We start from the raw sequence: 12,396 nt of genomic DNA, 5'->3' as shown, positions 1-12,396 counted from the left end.
GGCCCTGAGTTCCATCCCCAGCACCTTCCCCTGTTCCTGGCCCCCCCCCAAAAAAATTAGTGAACAGCACAATTCTGTTTACTCCATCCTGGCATAAAAATTGCAATTTGTTCATCAAGATAAAAAATAGAAACAAAAAGTTATTGGCACTCTGGTATTAATCAACTGATGATACTTCCAACATATCATCTCTACCTAGCTGATGAACTGTCCCCAGGTCCCTGGCAATAATTTCTTCACATCCAGACTTCTGTAACTTTCTGTCAAAGGGTTCAAGAAGCAAGTCATCACTCTCTTTAGCCATCCTCGTTTCCGATGCTGCACTCTTCACTTCCTCGGGGTTATACCTGGGCCACATGCAGTGAGACACAGTGAGTGGGCATCAGGTTTTCCTACGTCCATCTTCAAAGGTAAACCTATCCCAAGGCAAGCTGAGCCCATCAAGTTCTTGGAATACTGGAGGCATGAGGACCGATGGCAGGACAGTCCTGACCTTCAGAGAGGCACAATGTCTAGCACCGAGGATCTAACTCTCCAGGAACCCTCCAGGAAGCTGGGCTCATGTCCATCTGTGCTTAGCAGCCCTCATCTCTCACACATCCCAAGGGCTGTCTTCTTTTTTCTTTCTTTTTTGGCCTGGGGAAAATACTTTCCTCCAAATTTCTTCAAGACACACAAAACTCCCTTGCCTCTTTAACAAAATTAAACAAATCACTTTTCATAAAAAGCAAGCCAAAAAAGATTTCTTGGTGTTCTGAGCCATGCTGAATGCCTCCACCAAGGCAAGCAGCAGAGAGCCAACTTGTGCAGGGAGAGAGGTGAGTGAGAGAAAACAAACATGTGCATCTCATCTATGTCACTCAGACACACTTGATGAACATATGTTGACTCTCCCTTCCATCACCAGGGCTGTGGTCAGTGGTGGTTTCCTTCTTGGTAAATGACATTGTTTAAAAGACACATCAGAATAAAAATTTCTCATTTCTTCCTGTCAGTCCCTTAGCACATGTACATCTCAGCAGCCTCTGTGTACTTTTGTCCTCTCCATTCCCTCCATTTCTCTTGCCAGCCTGCCTTACACATCCAGAGAAGTCACTGTCCCAGTCAAGAGAAACAACAGTACCAAAGGAGAGGGGCAGGTGGTCCTGCAAATGCCCCTGACCCAGGTCCCAGTCATAAGATCGTGTGAACGCTTAGTCCCACATCTGGAGGCACCTTTCAGCCTTCCTCTTACTTGGCCTCTCTTTATAAAAAATGGCTACTCCCTCTTCCTTAAGAATTGCCCTTTTTTTTTGGTACTGGGGATCGAACTCGGGTCCTTGCGCTTGCGCAGCAGGCAGTGAAACCACTGAGCTAAATCCCCGGCACAAGAATTCCCCTTCTTGTTGATGTGGTTTGAGTTGCAACTATACTCACCTGGTTTTCCCCTTCTGCTGCCACAGCCCGTCTTTGTCATCAGAGCCTTCCATCTCCCATCTCAGCTCTCTTCTTACTACATGCCCAGCCTCACCAAACAATCTCCACCCCACTCAATGCGGCAGCATCTATTGAAACTTCTCAAATCCACACATTTGCACCTCCAGCATCTCCCCATCTCCCACATAAAGTGAGATCAAAAACTAAGATGAATGCTTAAGGTTACTTTGCCAATTAATCTCAAAATACTCCCCCTCACTTTGAACACAATTATCCCATTGTTCTTGCTGCTTTCTGATGTCTTTATTTGCATTGTTGTGACTACCTCAATGTTCTGAATCAATCCAAAATACTAATCTTTCATGATCATTTTAACTTTGGGAAACAGCCAGAAGTCACACGGTACCAGATCCAGTGAATAAGGTGGATTCCTGCTGTCCTGTTGGAGGGCACTTGGCAGCAGCATTCATTGTTATTTTTCATCACATCTCCTAAAGACATGAAAGAGAACTTCCAAAACTGCTTCAGGAAGTGGCAAGAATGATGAGATTAAGTGTGTTCGCAGTGAGGGGGAGTATTTTGATAGGGATTAATAGTAATGTGTCTTTTATTGTTTTTAAAGCATTCACCATGTATTTCAAACACACCTTGTATATGCACCTGCCTGTTGACTACTGAGTCTAGAAACCAAACATCCAGAAAGAAGATAAGATTGCTAGTTTCCAATATTTGAAAGAGTGTCAGGACCACAGAGCAGACTTGGGCCAAATGGGTAGACTGTAACTCAATACAAGGAAGACTTTTCTAACAAACAGCCCTAGTCAGCAAGGGGTGGCTCCTTCTTATAAGGTAGTGAGCGTCCTGCTATTGAAGTAAGCAGAGAGGATTTGCAAATAGCATAAGCCCAAACTAAGCAACATCCATGCTCTTCCCCAGTCTGAGATTGAGACGTCTCAGCTTCAGAGAGATTCAGATAAGATTTTTTTTTTCATTTTTGTTGAGTACGTAAAATTACAATTCCTTATTATAGGACACTGGTTAGAAATCATTGTAATATTACCTTTCATTCTTTTCATTATTATTATTCTTTTTCGGAGAGAGGGAGGAAGGGAAGGAGGGAGCAAGCCTGGGGAGGGATACAGGGGCTTATACATGCTACTGCTCAGGTACACTTCCAGCCCAATTATTTTTTAAATAATCATGAGGTATTGGCACATGCCTGTACTCCCAGCACTTGGAAGGCTGAGGCAGGAGTATCACTGTGAATTCGAAATCACCTTGGGCTACATACTGAGTTCAAGGTCAGCCTGAACTACATAGCGAAACCCTGTCTCAAAAAAATCAAAAATAAATAACCATGACTTGATCAAATAAACAATCTACATTACAACCTCATTTGTCTTGTCATATTTACACTAGTTTTTAGAGAAAAAATGTACTTGGTTTGAATATAAGGCTTGCACGTTAAAGCAGAGTTATAAACTCACTTGTGAATGTTTCTCTTTTCTATTCTCATATATTGTTTTTAAAAATAGTGAATTTGGGCCGGGGATTTAGCTCAGTGGTTTCACTGCCTGCTGCGCAAGCGCAAGGACCCGAGTTCGATCTCCAGTACCAAAAATAAATAAATAAATAATAAAAATAGCATATTAGTAAAGAATTCTAACTAAATCTTTAGCATTAAACACAAAGACATTTTAAAATCCAATTTTTTAATTTTTTTTTTGGTACCGGGGATCGAACTCGGGTCCTCACACTTGCGCAGCAGGCGGCAAAACCACTGAGCTAAATCCCTGGCCCACACAAAGACATTTTAAAGGCTCTTCAATTACTTTTTTATCACCAGTCTGGGATACATACTACCAGAGAGCCCTAATTCAGACAAGGCAAATTCGTGCACCATTACTGAAGACAACTGAATTTATGCCAATATTTACTGAACATTCTCATGCTGAGCCTGTGGTAGGAAGCAGAGATGCTGAGGAGTCATAGTCCTGCCCTCAAAGAGCTCTCAGCCTAAAGACGGAACAGACCATAAACCAACGATTTCACCAGAGCAGGGTGAGTGCTGTGATGTTTGTCAGAACAGGGAAGAGCAAAGGGCACACTCTACTTCAGAACAGCATCATGTCTCTTTTTTAAATACCTAATTGTAAAATCTACACTAACAAAAATCTATATAACAAAAAGCAAGGGCTGGGGTAGCTTATATAAAGTATAAATATAAATATATATGGAAAATAAATAAATAAATAAATAAATATGGAAAACTGCCTACATTTCTATCACCTAATCAAGTTACTGTTCCATTTATCCATTACCTACTAAACCTTGTCACTTACATATGTGATTTTCTATATATGCAGTATTATCAGAGTAGTTTCACAGCCTACATTTTCACTGATTATGTCATTAGTATTTTTTCATTTCATTATATTTTGTTTTCCACACTCCTACCTGGCCCACTTCGGATTACTGATGTTCTCTGTATCTTTCTCTATCCAATGGAGGAGATACCAGAACTGACCAGCTCCCTCTCCCCTTTTCCTGATTCCTGACATACCTGCATTTCAGCCAGAAAGCCATTCTAGGGCTGTGGACATGGCTCAGCGACTGGTAGAGCACTTGCCTAGCACATGTGAGACCCTAAGTTCAATCCCCAGGACAATATTAAAAAAAAAAATCTGATGTTTTTTTTAATTTTAAGAAAATATTATTTTCTACCCACTTGCTCCCATAGACTTTTTCTCCTACCTGCTTTGCTGAAATAACTAGAAGGGAGAACTGCAAGGATTAACTTCCAAACAGCAAGAGAATCCTAGATCCACAAATCTCCCATGGATCACAGCAGGGGAAACTTGTGGGTATTCTTCGCTCAGCTACTTATGCACATATGTGTCACATCCAGCTTTTTCTTCCCTCCACTGCACATGTATATAGTGTGCATATATGATCTCCACACCATGATTTCTGCTTTCACTCAGTTTCAGCTGCCTCATAACTTCAGCTTACACATGAGCCGACATAACCCTTCAACATAACCTTTGTTTCACCAGTTCTGCCAATCACAAGTACCCAATACTTCTTGGCTCAGTTTTTTGTCTCTCTTGTTTTATTTTTTTTGTTTCAAGACAGGGTCTCACTATGTAATCCAGGCTGGTCTCAAACTTGCCAATCTGCTGAGTACAAGTATATATCACCACTCTAGGCTGTGGCTCGGTTTATCTTTTCATGCCATGCACACTCATGACCTTATCAACTATGACTCTGGGAGGAGGAGGAAAGGGTTGTGGTGATATGGTTTACAACTGCCCCTGCAGTAAAGACGGTGGAAGGGACACTTTCTCTCCCTAGGACTACCTGGGCCATGAGGCCTCTCACAGCCAAAGCTGCCGCCTCCCCTCATATGGCTCTGCCTTGTTCACACATTTTGCAAGGCCTTTGAAAAATAAATGGTTAAATGCTCAATTAATTCCTATGGAATTCATTAAGATTTTGTATTTGAAACCTTTTCTTGATTCAGCTCTGATGAGGAGGGAGGGAAGGAGGCAAACAGTTCCTCAGCCGGTCAAACAGGCCATGGTGACTTACTCTGGTAGACCAAGGTGTGGCCCCCAAATCCTGCTGCTATGCTGCCACACATGCGGGCCAATGAAGAGAACAGCTTGTGTGCACTTAGGTCCCTCTTCTATCACTTACTGTGTGATTTTAGAGAGGTCTTACATTCTTCATCTCTAGAATGAAGTAATTTTTTTTCTTAAGTGATTTCAGGGGCCGGGGATTTACCTCAGTGGTTCTGCTGCATGCCTCGAAGGCGCAAGGTCCTGAGTTCGATCCCTGGCTCCGAAAATAAAAAAATTTTTTTTAATTTTAAAAAGTTAAAAAGTGATTTCATATATCTCTCGTTTAATCTAAATACTTTAATCCTCAAAATGTAATTCAGGTACTTTAAATGAAGGAGTAAGGCTTTCCTCTGAATCACCTAATTAAAAGCAAGAAAAGTAGACAAAGACTATTGATCGCTTTTTCCTATTTTTATTTATAAAGAATACAACCCCTCCTGACCCAGGCACAAATACTCATACATCCCAAGGAGGAGTTCATTAAAACAACAACAACAGAACTAGGGGAAACAGTAAGACCTTATTTAACACAGATCTGTGCAACCCAGACTCTGGAATTACTGAGAACATTGTCTCAAATAGGACATCTCACTTCAAAGACAGGAAGAGAGACTTTAACCTGCAGGACCCACCTACTATAAAGCAGAAAGCTCTGCATTCAATCTTCAGCATCATCAAACTGTCCTGTTTCAAAGACCATCTTGGAATAATGGGGAATCAGTGGAGGAGGGTGGTGCCAACTGGGGTCATAGATCATGTCTCCTTGTGGGGCACAGCACACCCAAGGTTTGATCTCTTGATAAATGCTCCCCTGAATGTCATCAGCATCTGTAGGCAGTTTCAAAAGACACATTAGTGGAAGGAATAAAGGTGAAAACAGATTGCAAAAACAAAAAAATATGTCTAGGGAGCAGATACTCTATTTTGTTTAATAACACAAATGTGTAGACAAACATACACAAACAGTGCTTTTTTCCTAAAGAATTGCAAACACAGTCATTCTGAACCCATTTGTGCTTCTCAAAGGTCTTAGCAGTGGAGAGGAAGCAAGTGGAAAACAGAGCACTTCTGTCTGCAGCTGCTCGATTCAGACAAAGATTTTTGGAGAGACATTTTTTTCCATGTTAAAACAAAGTGACACATTATGGAGTCAACTGCAAACTTTGCAGTTTTTGTTTTGCTTTTTGTTGTTAAATACAAAAAAGAAGCTGTCACGGAAACTTCAGACCTGTAGTGATTATGAGGCTAAACTCATATGTGGACCCCTCTTCCAAACTGCCTTCAAGTTATTCTGGAAAGAGGGTCTGAAAAGGTCTGGCTCGGGACCCCAGAAACTTCACACCTACCATAAGGATTCCCTTGGTCTGCTTTCAACTCCAAATCCCAGTCCTCATTAAAAAGATCAGCAGTCTGTTCCTTGAGTGGACACCGTGTTCCTTCTGACAGCTCCCAGGTATTCTTTTCCACAGCAAAGCCTTCCTCTTTACAATGTGTGTCCTCGCCATGGGTAGGAATGTTATTAGGGATGCTCTGTGCTCCACTGGCTAAGAAATCGATAACAGGAAGGTCTTAAAACTGAAAAACCAGAGAAGGCCTGCTTATGTGCTTGGAAAACATGTGGCAGACTTATTAATAGGGCAGTAACACAGATGTACAGAGCTCTTTAGTCACCTAGGCACTTAGTTTATGTTTCTAGAAGTAGTGTTGGTCATTTCTTTTTGATAAGATGTTTTGTCTTAAACAAGGTCATTGATTGCCATGTCCCACAGTTTACAGAGGGAGTGAAGCCCAGTTTACATTTTCAGGTAATTTGCATATCATTAAGCCAAAGGTCTCTGGCAAACAACACGTTTTCACACAATAAAAGTCTGTGTTAAATTTTACTCTTCAATTCCTCCCTTCAGCCTCGAAGAGCATGTTAGAGGTGAATGTAGGTTTGAAGGAGAGCAGAGGAAATGCAGGCAGAAGAGCATGGCCTGTCTAGTCACAACATGCAGCCTCTGAGTTCCTCTTTCTGACAGAGAGGAAGCTGAAAGATCCATTTTCAAAAGATCTCACAATGGAAAAATGTCTGAGGAAGGACAGGCAGCATGTAGTGCTATGGTACTGCCAGGTCTGTGCTGGGAATGGAATCAGCCTAAAGCAGCTGTTAACACTCTAATAACAGTTATAGCAATTATATCATAGTTTAGAGCAAGAGGCCTAAAACCAGACTGGCTGGGCCCAGCTCTGGTCTGTCAATTACTAAATGTGTAAATGAGCAGAAATTGTAGTTAACTGATTCCTCAGTAACTTAAACTCAGAATTACTATATGAGCCAGCAATTCCACTCCTAAATATATACACAAAGGAACTAAACACAGGCATTAGCAAAACAAGAATGTTCACAGCAGCACCATTCACAATCTCCAAAAGGGGGACAACACCCCAAATGTCTACCCATGGATGGATGGTAAACAAAATGTGACACATTCATGTGTGGAAGTATTCAGCCATTAAAAGGAATGGAGGGCCGGGGATTTAGCTCAGTGGTTCTGCTGCCTGCCTCGCAAGTGCAAGGTCCTGAGTTCCATCCCCAGTACCAAAAAAAAAAAAAGGAATGGAGTGCTGATACATGCTGCAACATGAATGAACCCTGAAAAGAACATGCTGAGTTGAAAGAAGCCAGTCACAAAAAGACTACATATTGTATGATTCTATTTATAGTCAACTCACATTTGCCTATCCAGAATATGTAAGTTAACAGAGACAGGAAGCAGATTGGCAAGAAAGAGAAGAATGGAGAGTGACTACTTAATAGGTGTGCAGGATTTCCTTTTGGAATGATGAAAATGTCCTAGACCTAGTGGTGATGGTTGTACAACAGTCATTGTGCTAAATGGCACTGATCCGTATGTTTTAAATTACATGGTAAATTTATGTATCTTTTACCACAATTTAACATTTTTTTACTTCATGCCTCAGTCTCATCTGTATTATAGCATTGTTGTGAGTTTATTTAAAGAAAGAGAGGGATACTTTAGAGCTGTGCCTGGCATACACTGAACACTCAGTAAGTGCTAGCTGCTGTGACTACACCTATTAGGTGCTTGATCTAGACCAGCACCGTCCACTGGGTCTCTCTTCAATGATGGAAACGCTCTATATTCTGCGCTGTTCAACAGTGCAAGCCAAAAGTGACTATGGAGCACATGAAATATGCCCAGTGTAACTAAGGAACTAAATTTCTCATTTTATTTTATAATAATTAAATTTATCTAGCATCAGTGGCTAGCGGCAACTGTACTGGAAAGTACAGTTCTAGATCCTCCTCTCAATCCTCAGAAAGCCCTAGGACAATGATGGTGAACCTGTTAGTTATCAATGACACAAACAGCCCGCTGCGGCACTCATGCCATAGGTTCACCACCACTGCCATAAGAGACAGGTATAATCAGCCCCGTTTTAAAGGTGAAGAAAGGCTAAGTGACGTATTTAAGGGCAAAGATACTCCGACCTGGGACTGAAACTGAACACAATTTTGTTTGCCTCCAAAGCCTATATTCTTTTCACTGTTCCAAGCTGTTTCTCTCTATCAAAGGGGTGGTTATGGAAGCACAGGATGTCCCTTAAGGAAGCTCCAGTGGCCTTTCCAAACAAGGGCACTACTAAAACACTGGGCAGAGAAGGCAATTCAGCAGCAAAAAGGATCACCTTCAGCACTTAGAAGGCTGAGGCTGGAGGATTGCTGTGAGATCGAGGTCAACCTGGGCTACATAGTGAGTTCAAGGCCAGCCTGAACTACATAGCAAGACCCTGTCTTAAAAGAGGACTGGCTTGGGGCTAGGAATTTAGCTCAGTGGTTCCGCTGCCTGCCTCACAAGCACAAGGACCCGAGTTCGATCTCCCGTACCAAAAAAAAGGACCAGCTAGAAAGGTAAACAAGACACAGGGACTGTCCTCTCAACTTTCCTCTATCTCTCCCAACAGCCACCCAAGTCTTGCCATCTACTTGCCTAGTCGATCCATGGCCGTCTCAGTCTCTCTCTCTGGACCAGAATGGTCAGCTGTGGCAAGGCCAACCTGCAGAAAAAGTAATCATCAAAAACTTGGGAATCTGGGATATGCCTGCACAGGATTCCCTGTGCAGCTGCAGAGCCCCTCCATACTTCCCTTCATAGCACAGGGCTGAGATCCTGCAACCCCCATTTCGCTTTGCCCCTTACACTGAGCAAGGCTGGAGGGAGAAAGGTCTTGCTCCTTCCATCCCAGCAACTCTTCTTCACCCTTGGCAGTAGGAGTGCTTTCCTGTCACAGTTGATGAATGCCGCTGCAGGTTTTGCCAGCACTTGCAGAGCCAGCTTCATCGGTGGGCCGCCTCTTCTGGGGCCTGGGCCTCAGGAACTCTCCTCCAAGCTCTGAGAACCCAATGCCATCTGGGGCAATAACCTATCCCAAAAGGTTGAAACTTCAACTCTGTGAAGCCTTTCCTCTAAGCTTATATATTTTAATCATTCCAACTTCATCCCTCTGTTTCCTCAGCCATAGCATTGGTAGCTATTTGTTGAAGGTGCTACCTGCTTATATACTTTTACCTTTTCAGTAATATAACAACTTTATGCTGGGAGTGGTGGTCACACATCTGTAATCCCAATACTCCGAGGGCTGAGGCACCAGGATCCATAACTCAAGGCCAGCCTAAACTAAATATAGCAAGAGCTTGTCTCAAAAACCAAAACAATACAGGGCCGGGGATTTAGCTCAGTGGCACCGTGCCTGTCTCACAAGCACAAGGTCCTGAGTACGATCCCCAGTATTGCAAAAAAAAAAAAAAAATATATATATATATATATATATATATATATAGAGAGAGAGAGAGAGAGAGAGAGAGACAAAACAACTCCTTCTGTCTCACTAATATATGGAAGGTACAGAGCTTTAGTTCCTCTGCAAATGCTAAGCACTGAAAGGAATATTTTTAATCCCCCATCATCAACCAGATACTTCTCTGGCCTCATCACTTGAAAGTTCCTGAGACCTGGAACTTTCTCAATGGTCCTGAGACCATGGAGGCACATGCCTATAATCCCAGTTGCTCAGGAGGGTGAGGCAGGAGGATTCCAAGTTTGAGGCCAACCTGAGCAACTTAGTGAGACTCTACCTTAAAATTTAAAAATAAAATAAAAAGGGCTAGGAACATAGCTCAGTGGTGGAATGCTTGCCTAACATGCACAAAGCTCTGGGTTTAATCCCCACTACCACCAATAAATAAGCTGGGCACGGTGATTCATGCCTGTAACCACAGCACTCAAAAGCTTGAGGCAGGAGGATAACTAGGACTATATACATACACACATACATAAAAAGTTCCTGAAGCCCTATCATCTCCAAGATCTCTATGATTACACAAGAAATGTTCACTGCCTGGAATGATTACACTGAATTTGATCCTAGCTTTCTCATTCACTCAGTGTGAGCTCCCCTGGAAATCAGAGATGACCGCTCTTACCTTGCAAGGGGCTTATGATGAAGTAACATTTAAGGAAACTCCTAGCATGTTGCAGGAATGTGATATTTCTTGAATTTAGATTAATCTTTTATCCTACATCTAATCTGTACTTTTGGCACTTGCCCCAATTAGCATTATCTACTCATGCAAGGGTTTAACAATGATTCAACTCCACCTTCTGTGGTCAGTGACAACCACTGGTAACTGCTGCCTACCAAGGGGCTGGGCTTTTCACCTAAACCACTGCCACAGCCTTCTAACCACCTCCCCACCCTCTAGCCTTGCAGTGGTAATCACTAATCTGCTCAAAACCTTCAACAGCCCTCCATGTCTCAGTACAAGATTAGCCGCGGCATTCACGCTCCCCCTCACTGCCCGTCGACTTGTTGAACATATTTCTTTGCATGCTCTAGAACTCAAACTCCAAGCCATCCGCTCTGCACACTCATCTCCGTGAGTACCACTTCTCATCTTGGGAGAGAAGGTGCACATCCTTTCCTACTTTGACATAATCTTATCCTATTCTTCAAACTAATTTTCTCCCTAAGTCTATAGCTACATTTTTCATATCCTGGGTTAAGCACCACCTTTGATGCATAAGCAAGCGTTCCATCCAGCCATTCAGTCAATAGGCGTATGTAATGTCCCAGGCACAACGCTAGGCGCTGGGTAAACAGCCCTAAACAGAGTTTGTACTGTCAGGGAGCTCACGAGGGATTAACTGTAAACATGGACAGGTGATGGCTGTAAGAAAGGTCTTGGAAAAAACAGCTGTCTGGTCTGCACATGAAAACAAGTTTCTGGAAAACCTGCGTCAAACTGGGCCTTTTGGTCTCATTAAACAGAAAAGGGGACGACGCATGTGTCATCCTCTGGCGCTCAGGGTTAAACCGGCGCCCCACCGACCGACCCGGCTCTTCGAGTTAGCCCCGGTATCTCCAGCCGCCCTCCCGTGCCCCGCCTCAGGCCCTTCGCAGCGGGTCCCAGCTTCCCCTCTTCAGCATCGCCTCCCTTCACTGAGGACCCCAGGAAGCCCCCGGGCCTGCAGCCTCCCCGCCCACGCCCCGGGATGCCGGGGCCCTGGCCTTCGGCTTTCGCCATCATCCCCGCCGGCCTGAGCGCGCCCCCGACGGCGCTCGGCATCCGAGCGGCCTCGCCCGACACCGCCCCCAACCCGCGACTTCCCTGCCCTGCCCGGCCGCAGGTGGTGGCTGCCCCGCCCCCGCGCGGCGCTCACCTCCGGGCTGCGGGGCGCCTCCCGCGTGCTCAACAGCGAGGGACCCCGAGGCGGCCCCGCAGCCTCCGGCGCCTGGGCCCCAGCCACCTGAGTGTCCATGCCTGCTGCCCGCCCGCTGCTCGGCGCCCAGGACGTTGCGCGGCCACGTGACGCGCCGGCCCGGCCGCCAGCTGGAGTCGCCAATCAGCCCGGGGTGCTCGCGGCCGGGGGGCGGGGCGCGGGTCACGGGGGAGCCTGGGCGGGGTCAGGCGCACTCGAGGTAGCCGCTACCGAAGGCTGGGCCACGTGGGTCCGAAAAGACCTGTTACCCTACCCAACAACGGGCTGTTTCAGCTTCAACACCTCGATTCCCGTTAGAGAATTAAATGTCCCGAACCTACCGGACAGGATATAAAGCCCAGCTGTCAAAACTGTTAATACTATTGAGGCTCCATGCACTTTCTACTTTCTCCCTTGCAGATTTCTCTAAATTCAGACTGGAATTGGGCTATAACTCATTCTTCAGTGATTCCCTGGCTCAAGTTAAAGATAGTCTTTAAAGTTAATCCACTAGAACTGAGGATAGATGATCAGAACAACAAACTGCTACAATGCATGGGCACAATAGGTCAGGACACTCTGAATGTTCTGTG

The 12,396-nt window shown here is 44.4% G+C and overlaps 1 protein-coding gene across 3 annotated transcripts; it reads right to left on the bottom strand.

Annotated features, from left to right (window-relative positions):
• Window positions 1-5,117: 5,117 nt before the first annotated feature.
• Window positions 5,118-11,917, bottom strand: Coprs (coordinator of PRMT5 and differentiation stimulator). 3 transcript variants are annotated; one of them, XM_087191506.1, is made up of 5 exons: window positions 9,245-9,520; window positions 9,031-9,101; window positions 6,386-6,579; window positions 5,672-5,867; window positions 5,118-5,253 (listed from the first exon to the last, which is right to left on the bottom strand). In XM_087191506.1, the coding sequence occupies exons 1-4, from the start codon at window positions 9,383-9,385 to the stop codon at window positions 5,698-5,700; spliced, it is 576 nt and encodes a 191-aa protein (XP_087047632.1). In that variant the 5' UTR covers window positions 9,386-9,520; the 3' UTR covers window positions 5,118-5,253; window positions 5,672-5,697. The 3 variants fall into 3 exon arrangements, with proteins under 3 accessions (XP_087047632.1, XP_087047633.1, XP_087047631.1); XM_087191507.1 differs by lacking the exons at window positions 5,118-5,253; window positions 9,245-9,520 and adding an exon at window positions 11,765-11,917 and having other exon boundaries at window positions 5,436-5,867; XM_087191505.1 differs by lacking the exon at window positions 5,118-5,253 and having other exon boundaries at window positions 5,436-5,867; window positions 9,245-9,518.
• Window positions 11,918-12,396: the final 479 nt, after the last annotated feature.

Source organism: Heterocephalus glaber, unplaced genomic scaffold (genome assembly GCF_053883595.1).
Source record: "Heterocephalus glaber isolate CG9 unplaced genomic scaffold, H.glaber_assembly_v1.0 deba00001564, whole genome shotgun sequence".
Lineage (NCBI taxonomy): Eukaryota > Metazoa > Chordata > Mammalia > Rodentia > Bathyergidae > Heterocephalus > Heterocephalus glaber.
The sequence above is the reverse complement of the archived record's forward strand: the minus strand, read 5'-3'. Positions and strand labels throughout refer to the sequence as shown.

Coding starts and splice junctions, on each gene's coding strand:
- Coprs (XM_087191506.1), bottom strand. CDS start 9,385: ATGAAGCTGGCTCTGCAAGTGCTGGCAAAACCTGCAGCGGCATTCATC. Junction 9,102..9,244: donor TCCCTCCAGCCTTGCTCAGT/GTAAGGGGCAAA, acceptor CTTTTTCTGCAG/GTTGGCCTTGCCACAGCTGA. Junction 6,580..9,030: donor GCCATGGATCGACTAGGCAA/GTAGATGGCAAG, acceptor TTTCTTAGCCAG/TGGAGCACAGAGCATCCCTA.